We start from the raw sequence: 19,207 nt of genomic DNA on the forward strand, positions 1-19,207 counted from the left end.
ACTACCGTTAACCCCCCTCTCACTGAACCCGCGGCACGAATTGACAAAGCACTCAACAAGAAACAAATATTTTCAAGCTTTGTGTGTTTTGTTGTCTTTTTGGTCATATTGCACGTTTTTAATGATATTCCTATTATAACACAAGGGTCAAGGGTAACACAAATCCAGTTTAGGACGCAGCGACGCCGCCAGCGTGCCGCGGGTCCAGTGAAGGGGGGGGGGGGGGGGGGGGGCTTAACGGAGGTTGGTACCCATGCTATCTTACCCTTCCTGTTCTGACACGAAATCTATGTACGTATGCGGACCCTCGCTGCCAGCCTCTGATCGCCTATTCGAGGACTCTTCCTGAAAATCTGGTTGCTGGCTGCAGGCTCCATGCTCTGCCTCTGGTCGTTGATTGAATGATTTGTTGATTTGGTTCACCTTTGCCAGGATTTCTTTGAACAACGGTCGCTTGGTTGGGTCCTTCTGCCAACACCTCTGCATCACGTCATTGTACCTAAAAGAAAAACGTCTAGATATTGTTAATTTCTTACACTAGCGGATTTTTTGTTCATTTTGAATGTCTGGATAAGATGTAATCAACTTTTCCCTACATCCTAACCACGTAACCAATAGAGAATTGGTAGCCAAAAGGCTACTGTAGTATACTGACGGTTATAAAGGAACCTAGGCAATGGCAGCGAATATGGTAACACAGTAATAGTAGTGACATGGTATACATGTAACGTTAAGTGTTTCGACAAAACTCATGCATCAACTCTCATCCAATGATGGGATTGCAAATTAGTTGACGTTTCACGTACTTTACAAAATTACATGATAAAAGCAAACTAGAAATACACAGGCAGAAAAAAAGAACGAGATGCTTACTATTTGGGGGGGGGGGGCTCTCTTTAGATTAAGTTAACTAAATCGTAAAAAAAGCTGATACAAAACACATATCACTGAAACAATATTAAGATGGTGAGGCAAATCATTCAACTTTACGAATGATAACCTTACGCATCCGTATGAATAGGAACTGGTGTGTTTTGAAACTCTTACTACATAGCGAACCTTCGACATTTAGTTGATAATACCCCCATTCCACTTGGACGGCGCTCTCGCCGCGCTCTCACGGCGACCTCATTTTGGCCAGATCGCCGTGAGAGCGCCGAAAGCGCCGTGGGAGCGCGGCGAGAGCGCGGTGAGAGCGCCATGCGCGCCGTCACCTCGGCGATGGTTTTGACCATGTCCAAAACAGTCGCCGTGAGCGCGCCGAGGATGGCGATGGGATCAAAGGACCGCAGCGAGGGATCAAAGGGCCGCAGCGAGCGCTCTACGATGATTGAATGGTCTTATCTGTAGTTCAAACAAATTTCATTCTTGAAGTAATGTATCTAGAATTTCTAGGAATTTTGTGGTCAAATCATAGTTTTGCTCATGGGTAATACAAATTGGCGAATAGCTACTTGCTTCCATTTAAAGTAAACTCCTTCCAATTCTTATTGTCAGTGGTTCGAAAAACGTTTCAAAATCCTGTGATGTACGTTTCTGCTATAACGGAGAATAATAAAATATATTTATTGCAAACAGTTTACATGACAGGCAACGCAGAAAAAATAGTAAAACATATATATAACTTAAGACACACACTGAGCGACCTTGCAGCGACCAAAATTGAATCTGTTTTCTCCTTGATTTTATCATTCGAATATGATGCAAGAGGTGAAGGTATGATTGAGAAGACAACAAAGCACACAAAACATGAAAACAAATTCGTTCTTTATCTCTAAAATTCGTTGAGTGATCGGTAAAATCTTTGGTCGCTCATAAAAAGTTGCTGACATTTGACATTTTGGTCGCACTGAGATCGCGCAAGGGTCGCCGTAGAGATTCCACTTGAGCACGTTTTCCAGGAGTTCGGCGATCTCACGGCGATCTGGCCAATTTTAGGTCGCCGTGAGAGCGCGGTGAGAGCGCCGTCCAAGTGGAATGGGGGTCTAACTTACAGTGCGATTGGGCACTTGTTGGGCCGTTCCATACGATGTCCTTCTTTCAGGTAACTTTGGAGATGGACGCTCGGCACGTCGGGATATGGAGTCTTCCCACCGGAGAAGATCTCCCACAGGACAATACCGTAGGACCACTGGAATAGAAATCTATGTATCAGCCTAGATAGAATCTTTGGCGGATTCACTTTACTCCATTGTCATCGATTGCAGGTTTGCGAAGAAGGAAGGGGTAGCACTTTTTCTCACTTTCGGCTTAGCGTTTTACCGATTCACGGCAACCGTTTGAAACCGTTAGGGGTTTGAAATTTGTCATAGATTGCTACTCAGCTCTCAAAGGATTTCCAGAGAGGTATTTTCGTTTGTTTGAGAGACAATAGAAGTGATAGGGGAAGAGAAGTGATCGGAGAAGATTTCCTTCTTTCGCTTTCCATGCTTAAACAGTCCTTTCACTTTCTCTGTGGCTATGGCTTCAGTCTTGAATAAAAAAGAACAATGTGGACATTTTGGACAAAGAAATCGAATGCAAATGAACTCACAACGTCAGTCTTGGTGTCAAATATGTAATCTTCGTGGCTCTCTGGCGCCATCCACTTGTACGGTAACTTCACCTGGGGTGACGAAGATAATCGATTACTTTTCTAGGTGTGTGTAGAATAACTGAGGGTCAAAGGTAAGGTAGTTGCAATTATTTAAAGAACAACATTGAAGATGTAATACCACAGCATCGGTCATTCGAAAATAAGAATATCAAAGAATGCCCTGCACATGCTCTTGATGCCCTGACGATAGCTAAATCCTTGTGAAATTCTGCTTCCCTTATACATGCTATTTTAGTACATATTTTCCTGTACCAGACCACTATCTTCAATTAGTGGAAGCATGGAAAGGATATCAAGATTGACAACACTCAATGAAAACGTACATGTACCTCCCAGTTCTGTATTCTGTAGTAGCCCTTTTCGTGGACATCCCGACAAAGACCGAAGTCTGCCACTTTCACGTGCAGATTCTCATCCAACCTGAAAAATACAATTATTCCGTCAAGACGTATATCTCATTTAGATGATCATCTCATAATGTACGAAATCTGTATAAAGATAATAGACTAAGTAACTGCTCGGAGTCTGATGTTATTCGATTCCGTCTTCAGCGGTAATCCTTCATTTTCCTGGGAACCAAAACATTACGCATAAGGATAACAAATTCTACTATTAGTCTTGGCGATTGGGGCAAAAATTGTTCATATTATGGTAATAGCATGAAACTTAAAAGCAAACATGTTCTAAACAACGATAGACACAACTCTAGGGGTGGAGCCATTGGAAACCTGTTGTTTCATGGCAACTGTTGCTAGGCAACTTCTTTTGCTTGGCAACGAGTGATTCAGAGAGCCATTGTCTGCAATGGTGTCTTAATTTGGAGGCCAAATGAAATGAAATATGTTATGGTGGTTATTCAAGCTATAATTTGCACCAATCGCTTTGACTTTATTACAAGAAAAAATGAATTATGTACTAAAACTTAGACCTGGGACATGAAAAGCTTCACAATTGATTCTCATATTTATAATTTCGTGTCATACCTCGTTTGAGATTCTACAGGTTTTCACTGTCACGGTTTTTTACGTGTGATGTCATGAATTGCGCATGAGTATCAACAACACTGTCATTGACAGGTATATGACTGTGTTGCAAACACTTACATGCAGTTCCTAGCAGCCAGATCCCTGTGCACGATGTCCTGGTCGGTCAGATACGCCATGCCCTGAGCGATCTCCAGGCAAAGGTGCATGTTGTCTTCAAGAGGCAATGTCTATAAAAACGGATAATCATCATTCATTAGAATTCATTTAGTCTTTATTTCAGGTATGAAAAATCCATAGTACATTACACATTAGAAAAAATAAAGACTTGATATATACCCAAAGGTACATACAAATCTCTCTCTCTATATATATAGAGAGAGAGAGACAAACTAACTGAGCATAGGTGTTGTGGAAGAAAAAAAAACGAGTTTCTGCAGTAGGTGTACGATTTTAACAAACGTTTGATGATGCAGTTATTGGAGGAGAGTAATCTTTTTAAGAAAGATCACATATTAAATGACTCACGTGCTTGATGTAATCAAAATACGGGTACCAGTATGCCCTCTATGTTCACATCCACTCATATTTATTGGAGCATACATATTACAGATGACGAAAAGCACAAGGATACAATTCTATCAGGTCGTTGACGTGTAGAGTTGCCCAATACTGGTGGGGGCTCTGTCATTGACGTTTGACACAAGTCTGCCACAACGTACCGTTTCAACGTAAAAGGGAAAACAGTAGATCAACGTGAGATAAACATGTTAAGTTATGTAATCTGCATGACTACTGTATACGTATATTACATGTATTTATGTACGGTGTGGCGCGTTTTACCTGCTTGTTCTTCAGATATTTGTGGAGATCCCCATGCTTCATGTACGGCAGGACGATCATGGCTTCGTTGCCATGGACACACATGCCGATGAGCTGTACCACGTTGTCGTGTTTGAAGTTCACCATGCGAAGTCCTTCCCGCAGGAGCGATTTCATCGCATGGAGTGACGCTGTGTCTACAGCGAAAAAATGTTATGTTATTTCGTCTACTTTAGGATAAATTAGACAACTTATACTAAAGTAGACGGTTTCGACGCGGTCACATTTGTCGAAGGATTTTTAAGCCCCCCTCTCATTGGACCCGCGGCACACTGGCGGCGTCGCTGCGTACTAAACTGGATTTGTGCTACCCTTGACTTTATAATGGGAATATCATTCAAAACGTACAAGTATAACCAAAAAGACAACAAAATACACAAAGCTGAAAAAGATTCGTTTTTTGTCGATCAAATTTCTTTGAGTGCTTTGTCAATTCCATTGGCCGCAGCGACGCCGCCAGCATGCCGCGGGTCCAATGAGAGGGGGGTTTTAAGCAGGCTGTGACAGAACCAATCGCCGACAAGTTTGTAAGACAGACTTTTTCGAAACAAGACAGCTGTATTTCTTACGACACATACACGACTATATCACGAATGCTGTCAGTTTGCGACCGTACGAGGATCTTATGACGAATCATTGACCGGGCTCAGTTAGTACCAAATAAAAAACAAAACCTCTTCGCAGCAGTCTATAAGAGAACCAAGCCTCTTCAGAGCGTCCACTATCTTAATTAAATCCATCCGATCAATGTGCGCTCGCACGCATGTGTGTGTGTGTGTGTGTGTATGTGTGTGCGCATTCACACAAACTAGTGTGTGATGATGTTGTGTAAGTTGGTCTTTTATGCAATACAGCCGCATGAGCTACATACTGGTGCCTGGTTTCTGTCACACAGACGACCCACGCATTTTGCTGTGCATACGATGTGAGAAGGCATAGTATGCTGGGAACGACTGATTGACGTGGGTACTTCCAGTCAAGAAGTCTTTAATCTGATCTTTAGGAAATTACTGGAGAACAACATAATGCGTTTGAAGATTAAGTGGGTAGCGACTTACCAAATAGTGTCTTCACAGCACAAGGCACGCATCTATCCTGAGTTACGTAGACCCCGTATCGAACTTCGCCAAAATTCCCTGTATAAGAAAAAATGGCACGAAGTTAGATCAATGAACTTTTAGGATTTTCATAAAGAGCTCGATAATATTCAGATAATGTCTAAGTACAAACCTAGTAAGATAAGAGACGTACCTTTTCCGAGCGGCTCCGTGAGGGTAATTTTGTCTTTATAGATAAGAACATGGTTGATTTGCGACCGTTCTTCTTCGTTGAATGTTGCTAGCAGACCACTCGGTTCCTCATAGCCCCCGACTATTCAAGACATAAGTGAAAGCATGAAATCATCATTTGACTATCTGGAACAGTCTACGACCAGACACGCGCACTCCCTTTAAGAGACATCTAAAGTAACAGAAATGACCAAAAAACGGACACGAACCATATGCCAGCTTTCACTCTATTATGTGTTTTGTAATATATATTTGTAATGATATATGTCAATAGATTCATAAGGACTTTAATGATGTAATCTGTATCTATGTTATATTTTGTCTGACCTTTACGGACTTACCTCTTCCTTCCAAGTGGTTTGCATGGATAAAGGTTCAAACAAATACTGTGTGTCAGTCAACTTAACTGTCATAAAGTGTGCAAAAATCACTGTTCAGCAAAGAAAAACATAGGAACAAGTAATAATTTGCTTGAACACTACAACACTACGACACTATATGAAATAGCATATGGCAAATATACAACTGTGAAAACAAAAGCATATTGACAGGCCAAGAACAAAACATCCGCGTGAATAAGCGAATTCGTAGATTCGAGTACGCATGTGCAGTATCGAACTTCAAGATGAAGGCCCCTGAGACGTAAAAGAATCTCGCAAATCTCTACAATGTTGAGGCGAGAACTGTTTACAAGCCAAGGGCTTCACCTTTGACACTACACATGCGCACTCGAAAGTACGAAGAGGCTTATTAGTAGCCTCGTCCTCTGTCATGTCTAATTTATGAGTTAAGTTCTACCAACTTTGACCCACCGGTCAGCTTCCTGTTAGTGTCGACGTGCCTAGCACTTCAATGCCAAAACCAAAAGTCGGTACAGAAAGTACCGTGACTACAAATCCTCCGATTGACAGAGGCAACAAATAGATAAACAAATAACTGACTTGTCGTGACAGTGACGGTGACGCCGGCACTCCTGGTCTCACCCTTCATGCTGACGACGGTGACGTTGTATGACGTTCCTGACGCCAAATTGGTGAATTCGGCTTGTAGCTGGTCTGTTGCATTTAAGCATCGAGTTGCCATTGTCTGAAACGGGACAGATGTTTAAATACACAAATAATCAAAGCATCCCATAACAATATCCATAACTTAACGTCTTCAATATAACGTTATCTGAATAGCAAGGTTCTTTTATTCGCAACCAAGTATTTTTCAAGAGACCACGTTTCGATTACTGTCTGTCATATTCATCAGGGCAATACTGACTATTAATGTAACAATACTTTGCGTTTTGTACTGCATTGTTAACAGTTACACCTAGCCTCAGTGCGCTGTGAACAAGTCGGTATTGCCTTGATGAAGATGGCAGACAGTCATTGAAACGTTGGCTCTTGTAAAATACTTGGTTGTGAATAAAAGAACCTTGCTATTCAGTGATTCGACCAAATGACCTGAAATTTGTCACAAAGGTAGTGTGGGCAAGTACCCCAGGCGTTTTGTTTCAATTTTTCGATGTAAACTTTTAAAGTGATTTTATTGAGGGTTTTTTTGTGACAGCCAATGGGAGCACGGCATTTCAAAATGCGACCGCCTGATTGGCCAATTGAGTTAATCAAGTTATCTTGCATTTCTGGGTCAGCTGCCCTAGTGTTTATACCAATTGTTGCATTGTGACACTAGGACATGTGCGTACATGGCTTTGTTCACACTTTTGGCATATTACTAGTACTTCAGGATTATTTTGTCTAAATTCTTTGCCATTTTCAAAACAAAGATGCACATCTCCATTTTTTGCATGGGGAGGAGTGTGGCTAAACATGCTGTATTTTCTCAGGGGCGAATGACGGCCTTTCTAGTATTTGTACGTTTCTCTACATCTAATACATACTGATTATTAACTCTTGTGTGCAGTAAACCTAGTAGTACGTTAACACCAATTGAATATTAGATGAACAAGTGTACAAAAGGTTTACCTCTGGCTCCTGGACGGCTACTTCAAGGGTGACGACATACTTGTCCACGTCCCCGAAGTGTTGGATGTTGGTGAAGGCCCGCTTGAACTGGATGCTGAATGAAGAGTCAGATGCGTCGACGACACTCAGGCCTTTAACGTCTGGAAGAGCTGGGAAGAAATGGAACACTTTTTGGAATTCTGTTTATTCCATAAATCAACCCATTAAGATATGCGTTAGTTTTCACCCAAACCTTGCATATGTCAAATGCACAGACTGCACCTTTTTATTAACTTCGTAAAAGATTAAAAAAAACACCAGAAAGAAACTACATGTATTAACGTTTGGGGGCCAGTGTTTTCATCATGTTGACGGGATTGTTAACTGTGTTAGCGCTGGCCCGCCGTCAGCCAATCAGTTACTTCCTCCTCTGGTTTTGGATGGGAAGTAACCAGCCAATGACGTTGCCTTTTGATCGTAGGCGGTAACGTGATTGGCCGGTGATGAAGACTAGCCAGTGCTAACGCGTCGGGAAGGGCGTATCAAAGACAAGTACTCCATGGCCGTTGCTTGACACATACTATGACATCTATACATATACAGAAGATAGAAATACCTACTTTTCCCGTCAAGTAGATCTGCAAGGTGGTTCTGGTCCGTGTACCGCAGTGCCTCGCTGAGTAGCTGAGGGGATTTTTCTCCCTCCAGCACGCAGATTTCTTTCAGCAGCTTGTCTACAACGGACGGCGCCTTGCGGATTACGGCAGTGTGGTCGGCTGACAGGACCTAAAAGATGTAGCAAAATCGAAACAAAATCTCGTGCCTTATTTTCTTGTAAATAGTGGTTTATCGAAAAAAAACATTAGAAATTTGACTGTTTGTTGTGAACAGAAATTATAGTCGATATGGGCAATAGGGGTTTTAGTGCCACCTACTTGTTAAACGACTGTTTCCGGATTTTATGTTTTGATTTTGTGGTAGCACATGTGCTTTGCTGTAAACTGCCATACTTTTCTTTATTTTTGTTTATCAAAACCTGACTAAAGAGAGATTACAAAAAAATCTTGTACCTTTAGTTAGGGTAGCCATGAGGATGCTGTAATCTACGTTGAAATCTATATATTTTCTATAAACAGCTATCTTCCTACGTTGTACGATGCAAAAGAGATTTTCTCATACAACAATAAAAGCATCGCGTTTATACAGGGCAAATAATGTGAATATTTAAGAATACAACAATGAACGTGATTTAAGAATCGACAATCAAAATGATGTAAGAATAAAACATAAACAAGATAACAAGTAGGATGCACTTTCCTATCACTTAATGAAATAAACACAGACAATTATAAAACTTAGTACCTTCTTTTCTTGGAAATACACCAGTACGGGGTCTGCATCCATTTTGACCAGGTAGCCCCAGAATTCCTGCAAAATTGGATCCACCGTTTTCTCTTTCTCCGTCGCCATGGCCATACCTGCCCACGAAAAAGAAGTTGTAGTTTTCAAAAGCACAATCGTCTCGCAAAACACAGACGAAATTGAAAGGCAATAAAAAAAAGTATGTACTTACGCATTACGGAAGTGTCTGGGCGAAGGTATAGTAGTGGATCGTCCTGACGTGGATGCTCGTTGATTGTTGGATCGTTCTGCAGCTGATTTGCTTCACGTCTTTTCGCCCTTCTATGCATGTACATGATTACGCCAAAGGTGAATCCTAAAAGGAAGAATCCACCTGATGAAGTTGACAGTGGTATAACCAATTCCGATGATCTCCTGGTGCGGTTGCCAACAGGTCCGACTTCTGGCTCGGCTGCAAAGCGAAAAAATTATCTTTTTAGATCATTTTTCATATATTCTTCCTCTCGTATGGATCTTTGATATTGTTGTGTTACTTAAACCTACCCTATCCCTGTCTCTTTTCTTTGATTTATGATGTAAATGGAGAACGTTCTAAAGCTTCGAACCAAATTTCTACCCTATGTTCGCGTAACTATTTGAGATGCCCCAAAATACCCGAGAGAAAATTCCATCGGGCTACAAATGACTTCAATCCTGTCCTATTCAAGAATTGGGAAGGCTTTGATTGCACATGTCCTAAACTAGATTCCAGACTGATGCCGGAACACACAGGCCAGCTGGAATAACTGTCAGCTGGAAAAACCACACCTCAAGGAATTTTGCCTCTGCCCCCCCCCCCCCAAAGATATCTTTAGCAACAGGGATGTTAATTGCATTCATTAGGAATGAAACATCACCGGGTGGGCTTTGTTGGCCATGCGGGAATGGAAGCTTACATCGCCGAAGGAATCCTAGCCTAAAACGTTTAATCCCACCTGTGACGTTCAACTGAATGAAGGCGTATCCAACCGGTTCCACGCCATTGTCGGCGATACAGTCATAGACACCTGCTTCTGTAAGCTGAACGCTCGGGATGACAAGGACACCCGTGCGTTCGTCCACTATCGCCGACTTTGGAAGATCGGCTGTCTTGCTGCTCCTCTTCCATCGAAAGTTAGGACGGGGTAGGGCATCACCAACACGACATCCAATTCTGACTTCGTCTCCTTCTATGACGTTCCCTCCTCTTGGAGACACGAAAAAAGCGGTTGTCATCGCCGGAGGATCTGAAGAAGATTTTGTTTTACGTTTGAAGAGAAGGACATTGTTTGTTTGAATGTCTTCAACTCTTTAATCATACTGCGATTGCTTTCAGTTTCGTGTCTTCAAGCTCATTTGCCAGTACCACCATTCATCGCATAAACGGTCATCGCGTAGTGGAAGAACAGACAAAAGGTGTGAAGTTGCCAGCCTCTATATTGCACGTTTTATATTGCACTTGTAACAAAAGACACATATCATGGTTACGATATATTGCACTGAATTGATGAAAGGGGTAGCCAAAGGTTCCTTTGTGCTAGTTGTGTAGTTCCTCTCCTGTCTCCGGTAAAATTGGCGCAAGCAAAGGTATTATTACAGTTTAATCCCTTTAGTTATAAATTTTTGCAAGTCGCAGAGAAAATCTACGGTTATGATATGATACAAGCCCTTAACTTGCACTCTTTTGTTCGAAAAAGAAAGTACATGATGTAATAAACCGACAGAAAATCTACGGTTGTAATATGATACAAGCCCTAAAATTGCACTGTTTTGTTCGAAAAGAAAGTATATGATGTAACGACACGGCACTGAATACAATGTCTCCAAAACGTTTATAACTTCTCCATTAGATTTAGCACCTCTAAAGGTGAAACACTGTGTTTCCTTCATCATGAGGTCGTCGTACGATCGGAGAAAGTCGTTTATGTGTCGTACAAGATCCACATATCTTGTTACCGAAATGCTGCCGACAATTTGTTTTGACACAACGTGCTTAAAAATTTTACATCAGAATCGTACAATGATTGTAACAGCGCCATTAGAATTTTTCAACACAAATCATATCAATCTCCATCCTTAGACACTAACGTCATAATGAGGTTCACTTACATTGAATCGTCACGTTGATACTTGCTATCCCATCTGGCTGGATACCATTGAATGCACGGCATTGGTAGAGTCCTGTGTCATTTTTAAGCACATTTGTCATGGTGAAAACTCCCGATGTCGCGTTAACAATCACGGACGGTGACAGGCTGCTAGCAGGTTTGCTCCAGGAGTATTGAGAGGGAGGATGTGATTTTGTTTTGCACGTTAACTGCATGGTTGTCCCTTCTTTAAACACAGCGCCTTCTTCTTTTTCACCGTTAGACTGTGTAGATATAAGAGTGCCAGTTGGTGGATCTGAAAAAAAAAACCAAGACAATCATACAATAACAAAGCCTTATTGTGACTATTTTGGTCTTTTATAATTAGATAGTGCTACTTTAATTTAGGAAACGTCTTGAGAATAAGTATGAATTGTATTTTATTTCAACCGTGTAGTTGTGATTATACTTACATCTAATTTCCAAAGTGGCTGTGTCCTCCAAGGATGCGGCGCCCAGGAAAAGAACTTCTACCCTGTATGTCCCCGCATCGCTCACAGCGACATTACGCAATTTGAAACCGGCTTGTCCGACCCGTTCTATCCGACTTTCGTACCTTGATTGAACTTTAAGATCGCCACGGTCATACATAATGGTGTCAACGTTCGAATAGATCCAATGGATGAATAGAACCTCAATCCCCTCAGTGAACTCCCAGTTGAAAACGACATCTTCTCCGGTAGTGGCTATGAGAGTCCCTGGAACTTGCGTGAATCGAGGTTGTCCTAGTTGGAGAAAATCGTAAACGGTTACTTTCTGTGTTAGACAGATGACAACAGAATAATAAAGAATAATCATCAAACTCAAATCCAAGCAAACACATGCCTGAGCTAAGCATTTTTGCTAAACGTATTCTATAGAAACTTGTTTGAAACTTGTTTGAACAAGAGTGCACAAGAGTACATAATTGTGCAAACGAAGTCCAAATTTGTCTGATATTCACATTTATCTAACTTATAATTACATGTGTCCATCATTTACCAATTATGATTTGCATTGCTTGAGTCTATCAATGTTCCTCTTCAACATATATGATGACTATAAGGTTCCCGCCATGTCTCTCAATTGAAATAATACTTGTCCTCATTAAACATATAAGTCAAGTCCCACTTTGCATAAGTTATATGCCGTTACATTGTTCTTCTTTAAAGTTAGGGCCTACAGGTCAAAAATATGAAAATTCATTCATCCCTCCTAGACTCGTCCTGTTTCAGAGTCTACAAATTAAGCACCCATGCAGTTTGAAAGGATGCAACCAGAGGATCTAAACTTATGTCACTTCATCCCGAGCAAAAGAGTTATCATTCCCATAAAACCGTGAAGAAAGGTTAACTGGAATATGAAAAATCAGATAAACTGGAAGTTCTGCTGCAGTACATAGGAAAGCCGCCTGGGGGTCCAAAATCGTTTTTTTTTTTTTCGATAGGGCATAATCAAACCGCATACAAACACACATACATATATCATACTTACATACATGGAAACATATACATACAAACATATGAACTACCTTCTCGACTAAGGCGATTATGTTCAATACATCAACATGCAACATGAAAATAAAAAAATCTTCAAATGGCGAGCGCTGAAAACAAGCGGTTACAAGGGGGGTAGGTAATGGCAAAACCAAAATGTTATTCATAAAATCAAGTTGCAATGCCTGTATTCAAGCTGTCACAATTTATGGTACGATAGTTAGTTCATCATGTGGATTGGCTTTAACGTTCATCATACTAGTTAAAATTATTTGTAATCACCATGACTAAGAAATAGGATTTATGCACGACTTTTCGTTCGTTTTTCGCGTTATCGATAGGTGACCTAGTGACGTCACTGCTTGTATAGCGAACCACTTGCTCCCCGTCAAAATTCAAAATCAATGGCACTCCACGCGAAGTCGTTATCGATCCATGCCATGTTAAAACTGAACGCAATGAACAAATGGTACAGTGAAACCACAACAAAACATTAGTGTTATTCCAGAGAAATTGGATCTCATTCTCACAGACACTCAAACGGGCAATTACGTCATTTTCATTTTCAAGCCCACCGAAAACCATAACAGCCGGGTAGTTTTCGTTTTTGTTTTTAACAGGAAAACCGTCTATATTTTTCATTAACGTTTATCTCAACTGAATAATACTAATTTTGTTACGTACACTATGAAATCATGGTGTTTATGTGCCAAAAGCTGTTTAAGACTTCACTACACGTATCTCATTACACCATAGTATTTTGGAATGTTTGACCGCCAAAATTACAAACGTTCAAAACACGATCGAACAAAGTCAATACCTAAATGTTCATTTTCACCGGGCGAATAACCTGTACTGTTTATTATTACATTAACATTGAAACTAACGGCTATTGTAACATGCTTCAAACACAACATTTCGTAGAATATACATATAACTGAGCGTAGAAATCTTCAAGATTTGACATGATCAAGATTCCCGTACGGATTTTAAAACCAGCTAATCGTAGCTGAGGGGTAAAGTTTTGACACACAAGAACGGATGTTTAGTGGAGAAAGCATTAAAGACTATTTATCATAAGTCAAAAGATCCTCCAATTTGAATGTATGGTCTTAAGCCTTTCATTGTGACACAAATTGTATAAAGATAAATTTTCTCACCTGCACATATTCCAACTATGAGAGAAGTTACCACGGACCAAGTTATCACACCGTAGTTTAACATTATTTCTAGAAATCTAGAAGCTTTGTCGTGAGACCCACGGCAGTCGTCTCTCCCGTGAAATAAATTGGATATGACAAGTTCCTGAAAGCACACATGTATCTCTTTCTCTTCCTTTTTTTAACGTTCTGATATCTTTTTGTTTTTTTCTGTTCACCAACTGTATCCCTCCGCGATCTCTATGGCAACGCCGCCATTTTCAAAACGATCGATGAAATATACAAGCGTATCATAACTCTTAGAGGGGGCAAGTAATGAAGGTAAAGATGGGATAATGCAATCTAAGAAGGCCACGGCTTTTGACAAAATGTTCATGTCAATTATTGCAATAAAAATTTGTCGCACTACTGGCATAATGGATTTGCTAGGAACCAATAATAGCATACATTACAACCTTTTATAAACTTGTGAATAGAAAAAAGGGCCTAGCTCTTGATCCTGTCAACCCTAACCCCTGTTCTTATCTTCACAGTCAAGCAGATACAATGTAAGAATAGCTTCTATAACACAAATAAAATGTACATGCAAGCCTGGGCTACCTGCAGGTATGAACTACATGCATGCGTCGAAAGGAAAAAAGGCCCTTAGTAGAGGAACTTTGCAAAGGACAGGTAACAGGAGGTTTACCTGTACTGTACCTAAACGTACGTCAGCCTTCAACAAAATAGATGCCATGAATAGAATTGAATAGGCGGGCAAACTAGATATTGTCTCGCGAAGGTGAATAAACACGTTGACTCCGGCCTGACATTGTTCTATGTGCTTACGTAGAAACTTGATACCCGCTACCGAAACCATGCATTACGTAGAATTAAAGCCCAGACGACAGTCCCCCTTTTCTGACTTCAGCTGTGGCTTGGTAAATGTCCGTGTCATTAGTTTCGACGTTGCAGTTGATAGGGGAAATTCACACACCCTTGGTGTTATCGAAATCAACTTGTGAAAAATATGTCGGTAAAACGCCCATGTGTTGGGCCCGTGGGATGGCTACTGGGCTGTATCAAATTTCAGAGACATGTCAATGATTTTCTGTACAAGGGTTTGCGACAGTCTTTTACGTTTGGGCATTTTATCACCATAACTTCTAACATTATGAATAGGTTTACATTCTAGGCCTTTTTGGTTATTCGTAGGCAGTAGTTTTGTGTAAGGGACACTGGAATTCTATGGGTTTCTTTTCAGGGTTTTCCTATACCCTGTATTTTCTATCAAGACTGCATATTTCTATTTTTTACACATCAAGAACTTGCTTATTTTATATTACCTGTGAAGCACGAGCAAACATATTGACAAAAGCATTGCGCAACATACAGCATTCGTCACGTCCAATCAATTCGACAGGTAACATCGCGGTACACTAATCTACTACCCGTCTATTCATATGTAACTGTTACATGTCATCCCTTGGTATTATTTACTTGGTGCACATGGTATAACAGAATACAACGTGGCACATTAAACGAGCTACGTTCTTACAGTTGTTATCTACCCGTGTCAGATAACGCAAGTGTGTCACTGCAAAAATAATTCGAAAATCATTAAGATACCCACCACAAACTCCAAAAAATAAACAATTTGAAGGACACTACTGTAAGCAACAAACATAATGTATAACTAACGAACAGTGATACCCATAAATATAACATGCTATTTTGTACATGCATATGTATATTCTGAAACAATACCTACATGTATGTCAACATGAAATCATTGTGGCTTAACATGCTTGAGCTCGAGTGTCTCTTGCATGTAACGTTATACATAATGTAATCAAGATCGACATACCCACGGGTGTACTGCACTTATAATGCAGGCAAGTTATTAGTTATGCAATGCCGTTTATTGCAGTTAAGACAGATGTTGCACAGAACACCCTACTGTATTTGGAGAAACACAGTTCTTTCACAACTGTGAAAGAATCTAGCCCTGGGCGACGAGTTAGGCAATGTACGACATAAGTTGAAAGTTAAAGTTCTCCCCGTACCAGACGGTGCATAAGGCGGCGCCCATCTCTGTTTCGGCAGCCCTGGGCCACACAACTTTGAGCAAGTCACTACAGCAGGGAGCTAGTCCACTGGTAGTGGCGTGTGTTTAACTATCATACTCTTTCGCAAATGCTGAGTGCTAAGCAAAGAAAGCAGTATGTACCATTTTAGAGTCTTTTGGTATAACCGGCCGGGGATCGAACTCACGACCTACCGTATGCAAGGCGAACACTCAACCCACTCGGTCATAAGTCTGACACTAAAAGAGCGTAAACAATCTCACGTCCTTCATACACACACAAACCCCGCAACGAAACATTCCTTACCTGTGCAGACGACAGTCAGGATTGCCACGCCTACCAGAAACACCAGCGGTAAAGATCCGAGTTTATCCGGCCTCATTTCTGAACAACATGTTGCGGTGGCGCAATGTTCAACTTACACCTGTCCAAATCAGTCGGTTTTACCTTACGCATGTTCACCAGTTTGGGTGCACCCTTTTTAGAGACTGACATAGCTTTGGTCTTACGGCTTATGAAACCTTTACCAAGAACGAAACGATCGTGAAATCGCGTTTCTCCAATCTACGCGATCTAGACAAGTCAAAACAAACGCGCATGCGTTTAACAGTTGATATGATTGGTTAACAGGTGGTAAACATTAAGCTGGGTAACGCGTGTTTTGTTCTGATATCACGCAAGAACGCCTTCAGCCTTTATAGACACTATCTCTGGGAAATAACTTACATAAATCCTTGTACGCCATCATGATGCTAGTATTATTTTTTTTCTTCATGGCTAATGTAGGGAACGTAAAGTTCGTAGGAAGCTGCCGTAGATAGGTCGCTGTGAGCAAGGAATCGCCATATACAGAGCCCACTACACCGTCCCAAAAGCAAACAGACTTGTTAAAAGCGAGCTGTGACCTTTACCCTCGCTCGTATTTGTGGTCACTGAAGCGTTGTTTGGTCTATCACCTGCGAGGATTTTGCCGGCAAAGGTTCTTTCATGAGGAACGGTGTCAATAACATATCGCATGTCAGTGTTGACACTTACGACCCGCAAACACAGCCACAACCTTTTAATGTTGCAAGGACCTTATGTTACTTTGCACCGTACTTTGGCGTCCGTGTCGGTGGAAAGAAGTTCCCTTATCAAACCTGCCAGAAAATACGTATCCACAGAACACAACCAGCGTACAAATGTTATATAATCATCTACATTCAGTTGTTTCATTGGAATGAACTAGTAGCTTTTATTTAAGCTAAAATCATTTAGCTTACAAGCGTCGAGAGATAGGTTGACTTTTTTTGGTACAGTGGATAGATGGACAGATGGATGGATGAATCGAACCCCTATAACCATTTTCACTTTTAGGGGTACGAGAACACGACAGAGAAATTGTGAACCAAATTGAACGTACGTGATTAAAACATATCAGATACTACTTTAAAGGATTGCAATTTCCCTTTAAGTAAGTGTTTGAAAAAGTTCCTTAACCTATGGCTCATCAAGTTAAACGGCACTTGTACCTAAATAATGTGTCTGAAACTGCAAGCGCTGTCCTTGTCTTTCAATAACATTGTTAAGGATATGTAAAGAAACACTCGTCTTTCCTAGCTTTTATTCTATACTTCTCCCCTACCCTCTACCACCATTGGCCCATGGTGGGAAGAGGATCGGCTACGCTACCGCTCACAAAACAACTCCAAGCGCTTCTTTGATCGCATTTGGTGAAAAGAAAGTCTACGGTGCGATATTCTCATATTTGACTTTTGAAATACGACAAAAGAAAACATACCTGCGTCAACGGAGTGCATCAAATTTCTTCTTTTACTTTCGAGAATGAGTCACAGTTTTCGCTTTCACTCATGCAGGTGAATGACATTGTGTTCTGACTCTTTTGCAACAATCTACCCCCCCCCCCCCACACACACACTATATATCGTAACTGTGTCCCCCGAGTGAGTAAAATTATAGTAGCAATGCCATCAAAGGTATCGTCATACTACGCGTACTCCCTGCTTAGCACACAATTTTCTATTCGATCTACCAGATACTCAAGCATTAGCATTATTGCCTTATCCACAATGTCAATGAAAGCCTACAGTTTCAGTGTGTTTAGGTGTATCGTGTAACCAAGTGTAACGTTACATACGTGTCTGTGTGTGTGTGTGTGTGTGTGCGCATGTGTGTGTGTGTGTGTGTCTGTCTGTCTGTGTGTGTGTGTATATATCTTTGTGTGTCTGTGTGTGTGCGTGCGTGTCAGTGTGTGTGTACGCGTGTGTCTGAAGCTTTATCAAGTATTTGGAAGTGTGACCTTCATAAGCATAAATGTACCTCATGTTTCCAAGCTGTTATGAAAAGAAATGATCTTATCATGGACGAGAATATCAATTTCACAGCGGTTAGGTTATAAGGTCGACATGTTGAAGTATTCATATACTTGTACGTAGGTTAATCATTTTGTATCCCATTGTTTGCTGTTTGCATGTATAGTTGTAGAAGACCTTACGAAAGTAGCTGTATGTTTGTTGTGTCAATAAAGATTTCCGTATATAATGTGTGATGTGCGATATATAATGTATACAATGTGTTTTGTACATTTGTCTGCCAAGTTGATTTATTGTAACAGCTGATCTTGATGTCTGTAGTGTGTGAGAGGCCAACTTGTAAATGTGCTTAGGCACCTGTTTTGTCCTCCCTTTCACATTTATTTGTCAGTGATGAACTCAAGTAAAGAAATAAAGAAAAGTATTCTATGACAGTGTGTGCACGAAGTTGAAGAAAGGTATTGGCATTATCAATTATTCTTTCATTCACCGAGATTCTTACTGATAGCCTTCTTTAACGCTTTAGCGACGTAACGCCCAGGCGTAGATAAAACGCTTTACTCGTTTTGCCGATGGGTCACATGTGTACTTCAACCTAAGTCCGCCAGAGGGAAAAGTCGCTATTTGTTAAGCCCCCCTCTCACCGGACCCGCTGCGTCCTGAACTGGATTTGTGTTACCCTTGACTTTATAATGTGAATAACATTCAAAACGTACAAGTATGACCAAAAAGACAACAAAACACAAAAAGCTCACAAAGATTCGTTTTTTTGTCGATGGAATTCAGTGAGTGCTTTGTCAATTCGATCGGCCGCAGCCTTCGATGGAAGTCCACCCTTTTAAGTCTGCAACTAGAGAACGTGTGCAACCGACCGTAAACCGTGTGTGTGTGTGTGTGTGTGTGTGTGTGTGTGTGTGTGCGCGCGTGTGTGTGTGTGTGTGTGTGTGTGTGGAGAGGTCCGCGCT

The 19,207-nt window shown here is 41.0% G+C and overlaps 2 protein-coding genes across 2 annotated transcripts; both read right to left on the bottom strand.

Annotated features, from left to right (window-relative positions):
* Positions 1 to 219: 219 nt before the first annotated feature.
* On the bottom strand, positions 220 to 4,593 carry LOC136447601 (hepatocyte growth factor receptor-like). Its single transcript, XM_066446610.1, has 6 exons — positions 4,423 to 4,593; positions 3,700 to 3,809; positions 2,926 to 3,016; positions 2,534 to 2,605; positions 1,995 to 2,131; positions 220 to 499 (listed from the first exon to the last, which is right to left on the bottom strand). Exons 1-6 carry the CDS (start codon positions 4,576 to 4,578, stop codon positions 262 to 264), a joined length of 804 nt encoding a protein of 267 aa, XP_066302707.1. The 5' UTR covers positions 4,579 to 4,593; the 3' UTR covers positions 220 to 261.
* Positions 4,594 to 5,499: 906 nt separating this feature from the next.
* Positions 5,500 to 16,485, bottom strand: LOC136447672 (uncharacterized). The gene is made up of 11 exons (XM_066446714.1): positions 16,237 to 16,485; positions 11,643 to 11,954; positions 11,192 to 11,485; positions 10,039 to 10,329; positions 9,276 to 9,515; positions 9,065 to 9,180; positions 8,323 to 8,488; positions 7,724 to 7,872; positions 6,692 to 6,836; positions 5,713 to 5,832; positions 5,500 to 5,597 (listed from the first exon to the last, which is right to left on the bottom strand). Exons 1-11 carry the CDS (start codon positions 16,310 to 16,312, stop codon positions 5,500 to 5,502), a joined length of 2,007 nt encoding a protein of 668 aa, XP_066302811.1. The 5' UTR covers positions 16,313 to 16,485.
* Positions 16,486 to 19,207: the final 2,722 nt, after the last annotated feature.

This window comes from Branchiostoma lanceolatum, chromosome 13 (assembly GCF_035083965.1).
Source record: "Branchiostoma lanceolatum isolate klBraLanc5 chromosome 13, klBraLanc5.hap2, whole genome shotgun sequence".
Taxonomy (NCBI): Eukaryota; Metazoa; Chordata; class Leptocardii; order Amphioxiformes; family Branchiostomatidae; genus Branchiostoma; species Branchiostoma lanceolatum.